The sequence below is a fragment of the Petromyzon marinus genome, unplaced genomic scaffold, assembly GCF_048934315.1.
Source record: "Petromyzon marinus isolate PM22_M1 ecotype Great Lakes invasive population unplaced genomic scaffold, UKy_Petmar_22M1.pri1.0 PM_G_Scaffold_88, whole genome shotgun sequence".
Lineage (NCBI taxonomy): Eukaryota > Metazoa > Chordata > Hyperoartia > Petromyzontiformes > Petromyzontidae > Petromyzon > Petromyzon marinus.
In genome coordinates, this window is record NW_027423044.1 from 711,729 (window position 1) to 722,500 (window position 10,772).

Here is a 10,772-nt window from a genome sequence, read left to right on the forward strand (position 1 = left end):
ACACACACAGGTACACACACACAGGTACACACACAGGTACACACACACAGATACACACACACAGGCACACACACAGGTACACACACACAGGTACACACACAGGTGCACACACACACACAGGTACACACACACAGGTACACACACAGGTGGGCATCACACAGGTACACACACACAGGTACACACACACAGGTACACACACACAGGTGCACACACACAGGTACACACACACAGGTACACACACACAGGTACACACACACAGGTACACACACAGGTGGGCATCACACCCACACACGATAGTCGATCATGTTCAATTCTCATGTAATCAAAGTAGGAATCGATTCATTAAGATTCATTTTCGACCGCTTAATTCTCATGTTATCCGAACGGAAATCGATTTAATTAGCTTAATCAACCGTATATCGATTCCCATGTTATCCCAAATGAAATCGACTCTACATCCGTTACTCTACAATAATCGATTCCTAATGTTATCCCATTAAGAATCGATGCGAGTATAGTTAATCGAACCGGGAATCGAATTTCTCTCCACGTGACTAAAGATCGCTCCATGGCGATGCGTCAACTCGTCTCTAGACTTGGCCTACTCTTCCTCCTGCTCCTCCACCTCGTCACGTGGTGCAGCAGCCACGGTGAGCCGAGCCGGTCGATACATCGGGTGCCAGGTTGTGGTGGACGTGGGGAGCGGTGGTGCAGTGGTTAGCGCACTGTGTGAGTGAGTGTGTGGGGAGCGGTGGTGCAGTGGTTAGCGCACTGTGTGAGTGAGTGTGGGGAGCGGTGGTGCAGTGGTTAGCGCACTGTGTGAGTGAGTGTGTGGGGAGCGGTGGTGCAGTGGTTAGCGCACTGTGTGTGTGAGTGTGGGGAGCGGTAGTGCAGTGGTTAGCGCACTGTGTGAGTGTGGGGAGCGGTGGTGCAGTGGTTAGCGCACTGTGTGTGTGGGGAGCGGTGGTGCAGTGGTTAGCGCACTGTGAGTGTGGGGAGCGGTGGTGCAGTGGTTAGCGCTCTTTGTGTGTGTGTGTGGGGAGCGGTGGTGCAGTGGTTAGCGCACTGTGTGTGAGTGTGGGGAGCGGTGGTGCAGTGGTTAGCGCACTGTGTGTGTGTGTGTGGGGAGCGGTGGTGCAGTGGTTAGCGCACTGTGTTTGTGTGGGGAGCGGTGGTGCAGTGGTTAACGCACTGTGTGTGAGTGTGGGGAGCGGTGGTGCAGTGGTTAGCGCACTGTGAGTGTGTGGGGAGCGGTGGTGCAGTGGTTAGCGCACTGTGTGTGTGAGTGTGTGGGGAGCGGTGGTGCAGTGGTTAGCGCACTGTGAGTGTGTGGGGAGCGGTGGTGCAGTGGTTAGCGCACTGTGTGTGAGTGTGGGGAGCGGTGGTGCAGTGGTTAGCGCACACTGAGTGCCGTTTGCCCATCTCCCCAGCCCCGGCTTCCCCACTGAATGTGCGCGTGGAGTCTCGAGACCTGCTGACACAACTCCGCTGGGAACCAGCTGACGTGAACCCCGCCACCAGCAGCGTCACCTACAGAGTGGAGAGCAAACTGTGAGATGGTCGCTCACTCACTCACCCAGCCACTCACTCACCCACTCACTCACCCACTCACCCACCCACTCACTCACCCATCAACTCACCCACCCACTCACTCACTAACGCACTCATTCACCCACTTACTCACCCACCCACTCTCTCACTCGCCCACTCACCCGCTTCCTCACTCACTCACTCACCCATCAACTCACCCACCCACTCACTCACTGACTAACGCACTCACTCACCCACTTACTCACCCACCCACTGTCTCACTCACCCACTCACTCAGCCACTCACTCACTCACCCACCCACTCACTCACCCATCCACTCACTCCACCACTCACTCACTCACCCACTTACTCACCCACCCACTCTCTCACTCACTCACTCACCCACCCACTCACTCACTGACTCACTCACCCACTCTCTCACTCGCCCACTCACCCGCTTGCTCATTCACTCACCCACTCACTCACCCACCCACCCACTCACCCACCCACTCCTCACCACCTCCTCCCCGTGTCTCTGTCTGTGCAGCTATGGACGAGCCCACTGGCGGACCGTCTGCGCTGCAACAACAGAGACTCGGTGCGATGTCTCCTCAGCTCTGCGGCATCCCGGTGACCGCTATCAGCTGCGCGTCAGAGCCACCGTTTCATCGTCATCACCGGGGGCCTCACCAATCTCCTTGCCCTGGGTCGTGGTTGAGGTCTTACCCTTGGAGACAAGTCAGTGGCTTTGTCTATGTGTGTGTCTCTGTGTGCGTGTCTGTGTGTCTCTGTGTGTATGTATGTGTGTCTGTGTGTGTGTCTCTGTGTGTGTGTGTCTGTGTGTATGAGTCTCTCTGTTTGAGTGTCTCTGTGTGTCTGTCTGTGTGTATGTGTGTGTGTGTGTCTGTGTGTGTGTGTCTGTGTGTGTGTGTGTCTGTGTGTGTGTCTGTGTGTCTCTGTCTCTGTGTGTGTGTATGTCTGTGTGTAGAGTGTCTGTATGTGAGTGTCTCTGTGTCTCTGTGTGTGTGTCTATGTCTCTGTGTGTGGCTGCCTGTGTGTATGTGTGTCTGTGTGTGTCTCTGTGTGTCAGTGTCTCTGTGTGAGTGTCTCTGTGTGTGAGTGTCTCTTTGTGTGTGTCTGTGTCTTTGTGTGTGTCTGTGTCTGTGTGTATGTGTCTGTGTGTGAGTGTCTCTGTGTGAGTGTCTCTGTGTGTGTCTCTGTGTGAGTGTCTCTGTGTGTGAATGTCTCTGTGTGTTGTCTCTGTGGGAGAGTCTCTGTGCGTGTCTGTGTGTGTCTCTGTGTGTGTCTCTATGTGTGAGTGTCTCTTTGTGTGTCTGTGTGTGTGTCTCTGTGTGAGTGTCTCTATGTGTGAGTGTCTCTTTGTGTGTGTCTCTGTGTGTGTGTGTCTCTGTGTGAGTGTCTCTGTGTGAGTGTCTCTGTGTGTGTGTCTCTGTGTGTCTGTGAGTGTCTCTGTGTGTGAGTGTCTCTTTGTGTGTGTCGCTGTGTGTGTGTGTCACTGTGTGTCTCTGTGTGTGTGTGTCTGTGTGTGTGTCTGTGTGTCTCTGTCTCTGTGTGTGTGTATGTCTGTGTGTAGAGTGTCTGTATGTGAGTGTCTCTGTGTCTCTGTGTGTGTGTCTATGTCTCTGTGTGTGATTGTCTCTTTGTGTGTGTCTGTGTCTTTGTGTGTGTCTGTGTCTGTGTGTATGTGTCTGTGTGTGAGTGTCTCTGTGTGAGTGTGTCTCTGTGTGTGAATGTCTCTGTGTGAGTGTCTCTGTGTGTGTCTCTTTGTGAGTGTCTCTGTGTGTGAATGTCTCTGTGTATTGTCTCTGTGGGAGAGTCTCTGTGCGTGTCTGTGTGTGTCTCTGTGTGTCCGTGTGTGTCTCTATGTGTGATTGTCTCTTTGTGTGTCTGTGTGTGTGTCTCTGTGTGAGTGTCTCTATGTGTGAGTGTCTCTTTGTGTGTGTCTCTGTGTGTGTGTGTGTCTCTGTGTGAGTGTCTCTGTGTGAGTGTCTCTGTGTGTGAGTGTCTCTTTGTGTGTGTCTCTGTGTGTGTGTGTCACTGTGTGTCTGTGTGTGTGTGTGTCTCTGTGTGTGTCTCTGTGTGTGTGTCTCTGTGTGTGTCTCTGTGTGTGTGTCTCTGTGTGTGTGCCTCCGTGTGTGTCTGTGTGTGTGTCTCTGTGTGTGTCTCTGTGTGTGTCTCTGTGTGTATGTCTCTGTGTGTGTGTCTCTGTGTGTGTGTGTGTCTCTGTGTGTCTCTGTGTGTGTGTCTCTTTGTGTGTGTCTCTGAGTGTCTCTGTGTGAGTGTCTCTGTGAGTGTCTCTGTGTGTGAATGTCTCTGTGTATTGTCTCTGTGGGAGAGTCTCTGTGTGTGCGTGTCTGTGTGTCTGTGTGTGTCTCTGTGTGTCTGTGAGTGTCTCTGTGTGTGAGTGTCTCTTTGCGTGTGTTTCTGTGTGTGTGTCTCTGTGTGTCTCTGTGTGTGTGTCTCTGTGTGTGTGTCTCTGTGTGTGTGTGTATCTCTGTGTGTCTCTGTGTGTGTGTCTCTGTGTGTGTGTGTCTCTGAGTGTCTCTGTGTGAGTGTCTCTGTGAGTGTCTCTGTGTGTGAATGTCTCTGTGTATTGTCTCTGTGGGAGAGTCTCTGTGTGTGCGTGTCTGTGTGTGTCTCTGTGTGTCTGTGTGTGTCTCTATGTGTGATTGTCTCTTTGTGTGTCTCTCTGTGTGTGTGTGTGTCTCTGTGTGAGTGTCTCTATGTGTGAGTGTCTCTTTGTGTGTGTCTCTGTGTGTGTGTGTCTCTGTGTGAGTGTCTCTGTGTGAGTGTCTCTGTGTGTGAATGTCTCTGTGTATTGTCTCTGTGGGAGAGTCTCTGTGCGTGTCTGTGTGTCTCTGTGTGTCCGTGTGTGTCTCTATGTGTGAGTGTCTCTTTGTGTGTCTGTGTGTGTGTCTCTATGTGTGAGTGTCTCTTTGTGTGTGTCTCTGTGTGTGTCTCTGTGTGAGTGTCTCTGTGTGAGTGTCTCTGTGTGAGTGTCTCTGTGTGTGTGTGTGTGTGTCTCTGTGTGTCTGTGAGTGTCTCTGTGTGTGAGTGTCTCTTTGTGTGTGTCTCTGTGTGTGTGTGTCACTGTGTGTCTGTGTGTGTGTGTGTCTGTGTGTGTCTCTGTGTGTGTGTCTCTGTGTGTGTGTCTCTGTGTGTGTGTCTCTGTGTGTGTGCCTCCGTGTGTGTCTGTGTGTGTGTCTCTGTGTGTGTCTCTGTGTGTGTCTCTGTGTGTATGTCTCTGTGTGTGTGTCTGTGTGTGTGTGTCTCTGTGTGTCTCTGTGTGTGTGTCTCTGTGTGTGTGTGTCTCTGAGTGTCTCTGTGTGAGTGTCTCTGTGAGTGTCTCTGTGTGTGAATGTCTCTGTGTATTGTCTCTGTGGGAGAGTCTCTGTGTTTGCGTGTCTGTGTGTGTCTCTGTGTGTGTGTCTCTGTGTGTCTGTGAGTGTCTCTGTGTGTGAGTGTCTCTTTGCGTGTGTTTCTGTGTGTGTGTGTCTCTGTGTGTCTCTGTGTGTGTGTGTCTCTGTGTGTGTCTCTGTGTGTCTCTGTGTGTGTGTCTCTGTGTGTGTGTGTCTCTGAGTGTCTCTGTGTGAGTGTCTCTGTGAGTGTCTCTGTGAGTGTCTCTGTGTGTGAATGTCTCTGTGTATTGTCTCTGTGGGAGAGTCTCTGTGTGTGCGTGTCTGTGTGTGTCTCTGTGTGTCTGTGTGTGTCTCTATGTGTGAGTGTCTCTTTGTGTGTCTCTCTGTGTGTGTGTGTCACTGTGTGAGTGTCTCTTTGTGTGTGTCTCTGTGTGTGTGTGTCTCTGTGTGAGTGTCTCTGTGTGAGTGTCTCTGTGTGTGTGTGTGTCTCTGTGTGTCTGTGAGTGTCTCTGTGTGTGAGTGTCTCTTTGCGTGTGTTTCTGTGTGTGTGTGTCTCTGTGTGTCTCTGTGTGTGTGTCTCTGTGTGTGTGTCTCTGTGTGTGTGTGTATCTCTGTGTGTCTCTGTGTGTGTGTCTCTGTGTGTGTGTGTCTCTGAGTGTCTCTGTGTGAGTGTCTCTGTGAGTGTCTCTGTGTGTGAATGTCTCTGTGTATTGTCTCTGTGGGAGAGTCTCTGTGTGTGCGTGTCTGTGTGTGTCTCTGTGTGTCTGTGTGTGTCTCTATGTGTGATTGTCTCTTTGTGTGTCTCTCTGTGTGTGTGTGTCTCTGTGTGAGTGTCTCTATGTGTGAGTGTCTCTTTGTGTGTGTCTCTGTGTGTGTGTGTGTCTCTGTGTGAGTGTCTCTGTGTGAGTGTCTCTGTGTGTGAATGTCTCTGTGTATTGTCTCTGTGGGAGAGTCTCTGTGTGTGCGTGTCTGTGTGTGTCTCTGTGTGTCCGTGTGTGTCTCTATGTGTGAGTGTCTCTTTGTGTGTCTGTGTGTGTGTCTCTGTGTGAGTGTCTCTATGTGTGAGTGTCTCTTTGTGTGTGTCTCTGTGTGTGTCTCTGTGTGAGTGTCTCTGTGTGAGTGTCTCTGTGTGTGTGTGTGTGTGTCTCTGTGTGTCTGTGAGTGTCTCTGTGTGTGAGTGTCTCTTTGTGTGTGTCTCTGTGTGTGTGTGTCACTGTGTGTCTGTGTGTGTGTGTGTCTGTGTGTGTCTCTGTGTGTGTGTCTCTGTGTGTGTGTCTCTGTGTGTGTGTCTCTGTGTGTGTGCCTCCGTGTGTGTCTGTGTGTGTGTCTCTGTGTGTGTCTCTGTGTGTGTCTCTGTGTGTATGTCTCTGTGTGTGTGTCTGTGTGTGTGTGTGTCTCTGTGTGTCTCTGTGTGTGTGTCTCTGTGTGTGTGTGTCTCTGAGTGTCTCTGTGTGAGTGTCTCTGTGAGTGTCTCTGTGTGTGAATGTCTCTGTGTATTGTCTCTGTGGGAGAGTCTCTGTGTTTGCGTGTCTGTGTGTGTCTCTGTGTGTGTGTCTCTGTGTGTCTGTGAGTGTCTCTGTGTGTGAGTGTCTCTTTGCGTGTGTTTCTGTGTGTGTGTGTCTCTGTGTGTCTCTGTGTGTGTGTGTCTCTGTGTGTGTCTCTGTGTGTCTCTGTGTGTGTGTCTCTGTGTGTGTGTGTCTCTGAGTGTCTCTGTGTGAGTGTCTCTGTGAGTGTCTCTGTGAGTGTCTCTGTGTGTGAATGTCTCTGTGTATTGTCTCTGTGGGAGAGTCTCTGTGTGTGCGTGTCTGTGTGTGTCTCTGTGTGTCTGTGTGTGTCTCTATGTGTGAGTGTCTCTTTGTGTGTCTCTCTGTGTGTGTGTGTCACTGTGTGAGTGTCTCTTTGTGTGTGTCTCTGTGTGTGTGTGTCTCTGTGTAAGTGTCTCTGTGTGAGTGTCTCTGTGTGTGTGTGTGTCTCTGTGTGTCTGTGAGTGTCTCTGTGTGTGAGTGTCTCTTTGCGTGTGTTTCTGTGTGTGTGTGTCTCTGTGTGTCTCTGTGTGTGTGTCTCTGTGTGTGTGTCTCTGTGTGTGTGTGTATCTCTATGTGTCTCTGTGTGTGTGTCTCTGAGTGTCTCTGTGTGAGTGTCTCTGTGAGTGTCTCTGTGTGTGAATGTCTCTGTGTATTGTCTCTGTGGGAGAGTCTCTGTGTGTGCGTGTCTGTGTGTGTCTCTGTGTGTCTGTGTGTGTCTCTATGTGTGATTGTCTCTTTGTGTGTCTCTGTGTGTGTGTGTGTCTCTGTGTGAGTGTCTCTATGTGTGAGTGTCTCTTTGTGTGTGTCTCTGTGTGTGTGTGTCTCTGTGTGAGTGTCTCTGTGTGAGTGTCTCTGTGTGTGAATGTCTCTGTGTATTGTCTCTGTGGGAGAGTCTCTGTGCGTGTCTGTGTGTGTCTCTGTGTGTCCGTGTGTGTCTCTATGTGTGAGTGTCTCTTTGTGTGTCTGTGTGTGTGTCTCTGTGTGAGTGTCTCTATGTGTGAGTGTCTCTTTGTGTGTGTCTCTGTGTGTGTCTCTGTGTGAGTGTCTCTGTGTGAGTGTCTCTGTGTGTGTGTGTGTCTCTGTGTGTCTGTGAGTGTCTCTGTGTGTGAGTGTCTCTTTGTGTGTGTCTCTGTGTGTGTGTGTCACTGTGTGTCTGTGTGTGTGTGTGTCTGTGTGTGTCTCTGTGTGTGTGTCTCTGTGTGTGTGTCTCTGTGTGTGTGTCTCTGTGTGTGTGCCTCCGTGTGTGTCTGTGTGTGTGTCTCTGTGTGTGTCTCTGTGTGTGTCTCTGTGTGTATGTCTCTGTGTGTGTGTCTGTGTGTGTGTGTGTCTCTGTGTGTCTCTGTGTGTGTGTCTCTGTGTGTGTGTGTCTCTGAGTGTCTCTGTGTGAGTGTCTCTGTGAGTGTCTCTGTGTGTGAATGTCTCCGTGTATTGTCTCTGTGGGAGAGTCTCTGTGTTTGCGTGTCTGTGTGTGTCTCTGTGTGTGTGTCTCTGTGTGTCTGTGAGTGTCTCTGTGTGTGAGTGTCTCTTTGCGTGTGTTTCTGTGTGTGTGTGTCTCTGTGTGTCTCTGTGTGTGTGTGTCTCTGTGTGTCTGTGAGTGTCTCTGTGTGTGAGTGTCTCTTTGCGTGTGTTTCTGTGTGTGTGTGTCTCTGTGTGTCTCTGTGTGTGTGTCTCTGTGTGTGTCTCTGTGTGTCTCTGTGTGTGTGTCTCTGTGTGTGTGTGTCTCTGAGTGTCTCTGTGTGAGTGTCTCTGTGAGTGTCTCTGTGTGTGAATGTCTCTGTGTATTGTCTCTGTGGGAGAGTCTCTGTGTGTGCGTGTCTGTGTGTGTCTGTGTGTGTCTGTGTGTGTCTCTATGTGTGAGTGTCTCTTTGTGTGTCTCTCTGTGTGTGTGTGTCTCTGTGTGAGTGTCTCTTTGTGTGTGTCTCTGTTTGTGTGTGTCTCTGTGTGAGTGTCTCTGTGTGAGTGTCTCTGTGTGTGTGTGTGTCTCTGTGTGTCTGTGAGTGTCTCTGTGTGTGAGTGTCTCTTTGCGTGTGTTTCTGTGTGTGTGTGTCTCTGTGTGTCTCTGTGTGTGTGTCTCTGTGTGTGTGTCTCTGTGTGTGTGTGTATCTCTGTGTGTCTCTGTGTGTGTGTCTCTGTGTGTGTGTGTCCCTGAGTGTCTCTGTGTGAGTGTCTCTGTGAGTGTCTCTGTGTGTGAATGTCTCTGTGTATTGTCTCTGTGGGAGAGTCTCTGTGTGTGCGTGTCTGTGTGTGTCTCTGTGTGTCTGTGTGTGTCTCTATGTGTGATTGTCTCTTTGTGTGTCTCTCTGTGTGTGTGTGTCTCTGTGTGAGTGTCTCTATGTGTGAGTGTCTCTTTGTGTGTGTCTCTGTGTGTGTGTGTCTCTGTGTGAGTGTCTCTGTGTGAGTGTCTCTGTGTGTGAATGTCTCTGTGTATTGTCTCTGTGGGAGAGTCTCTGTGCGTGTCTGTGTGTGTCTCTGTGTGTCCGTGTGTGTCTCTATGTGTGAGTGTCTCTTTGTGTGTCTGTGTGTGTGTCTCTGTGTGAGTGTCTCTATGTGTGAGTGTCTCTTTGTGTGTGTCTCTGTGTGTGTCTATGTGTGAGTGTCTCTGTGTGAGTGTCTCTGTGTGTGTGTGTGTGTGTCTCTGTGTGTCTGTGAGTGTCTCTGTGTGTGAGTGTCTCTTTGTGTGTATCTCTGTGTGTGTGTGTCACTGTGTGTCTGTGTGTGTGTGTGTCTGTGTGTGTCTCTGTGTGTGTGTCTCTGTGTGTGTGTGTCTCTGTGTGTGTGTCTCTGTGTGTGTGCCTCCGTGTGTGTCTGTGTGTGTGTCTCTGTGTGTGTCTCTGTGTGTGTCTCTGTGTGTATGTCTCTGTGTGTGTGTCTGTGTGTGTGTGTGTCTCTGTGTGTCTCTGTGTGTGTGTCTCTGTGTGTGTGTGTCTCTGAGTGTCTCTGTGTGAGTGTCTCTGTGAGTGTCTCTGTGTGTGAATGTCTCTGTGTATTGTCTCTGTGGGAGAGTCTCTGTGTTTGCGTGTCTGTGTGTGTCTCTGTGTGTGTGTCTCTGTGTGTCTGTGAGTGTCTCTGTGTGTGAGTGTCTCTTTGCGTGTGTTTCTGTGTGTGTGTGTCTCTGTGTGTCTCTGTGTGTGTGTGTCTCTGTGTGTGTCTCTGTGTGTCTCTGTGTGTGTGTCTCTGTGTGTGTGTCTCTGAGTGTCTCTGTGTGAGTGTCTCTGTGAGTGTCTCTGTGTGTGAATGTCTCTGTGTATTGTCTCTGTGGGAGAGTCTCTGTGTGTGCGTGTCTGTGTGTGTCTCTGTGTGTCTGTGTGTGTCTCTATGTGTGAGTGTCTCTTTGTGTGTCTCTCTGTGTGTGTGTGTCTCTGTGTGAGTGTCTCTTTGTGTGTGTCTCTGTGTGTGTGTGTCTCTGTGTGAGTGTCTCTGTGTGAGTGTCTGTGTGTGTGTGTGTGTCTCTGTGTGTCTATGAGTGTCTCTGTGTGTGAGTGTCTCTGTGTATTGTCTCTGTGGGAGAGTCTCTGTGTGTGCGTGTCTGTGTGTGTCTCTGTGTGTCTGTGTGTGTCTCTATGTGTGAGTGTCTCTTTGTGTGTCTCTCTGTGTGTGTGTGTCTCTGTGTGAGTATCTCTTTGTGTGTGTCTCTGTGTGTGTGTGTCTCTGTGTGAGTGTCTCTGTGTGAGTGTCTGTGTGTGTGTGTGTGTCTCTGTGTGTCTATGAGTGTCTCTGTGTGTGAGTGTCTCTTTGCGTATGTTTCTGTGTGTGTGTGTCTCTGTGTGTCTCTGTGTGTCTCTGTGTGTGTGTGTCTGTGTGCGTGTGTGTCTCTGTGTGTGTGTGTCTCTGTGTGAGTGTCTCTGTGAGTGTGTGTCTCTGAGTGTCTCTGTGTGAGTGTCTCTCTGTCTGTCTCTGTGTGAGTGTCTCTGTGTGAGTGTCTCTCTGTGTGTCTCTGTGTGTCTCTGAGTGTCTCTGTGTGAGTGTCTCTGTGTGTCTCTGAGTGTCTCTCTTTGTATCTCTGTGTGTCTCTGTGTGTCTCTCAGCTGTGCTCAGCGCTCCTACGGTCACCGTGACGCTCCACAAGAGACTGACGGTGCAGGAGGAGGCTGGTGGTGACGAGGAGGAGGAGTGCCGTGTTGAGGATGAGGACACCGAAGACGATGATGACGACTATGATGACGACTACGCTGACGACTACGATGATGACGATGATGATGACGATGATGACGATGACGTCGCTGATGATGCGGACCGTGTCAACACCCACCACGGTGATGACGACGATGACCATCACCACGGCGATGATGATGACGATGACGACGATGATGGTGTGGACCGTGTCAACACCCACCAC

The 10,772-nt window shown here is 50.5% G+C and overlaps 1 protein-coding gene across 3 annotated transcripts in view; it reads left to right on the forward strand.

Annotated features, from left to right (window-relative positions):
• The first annotated feature begins 502 nt into the window (after window positions 1-502).
• Window positions 503-10,772, forward strand: part of LOC142921735 (uncharacterized) — a 35,503-nt gene continuing 25,233 nt past the window's right edge. For 2 of the 3 annotated variants that reach the window (XR_012939632.1, XM_076063053.1), the window contains exons 1-4: window positions 503-650; window positions 1,431-1,551; window positions 2,078-2,268; window positions 10,462-10,772. The exon at window positions 10,462-10,772 is cut by the window's right edge and continues 177 nt beyond it. Coding sequence is in view for 1 of the 3 variants with exons in the window: in XM_076063053.1 (XP_075919168.1) it covers window positions 569-650; window positions 1,431-1,551; window positions 2,078-2,268; window positions 10,462-10,772 (705 nt within the window). In the remaining 2 variants the exon portion in view is untranslated. The remainder of the gene's footprint in view (window positions 651-1,430; window positions 1,552-2,077; window positions 2,269-10,461) is intronic. The other variant, XR_012939633.1, reaches the window with a different exon arrangement.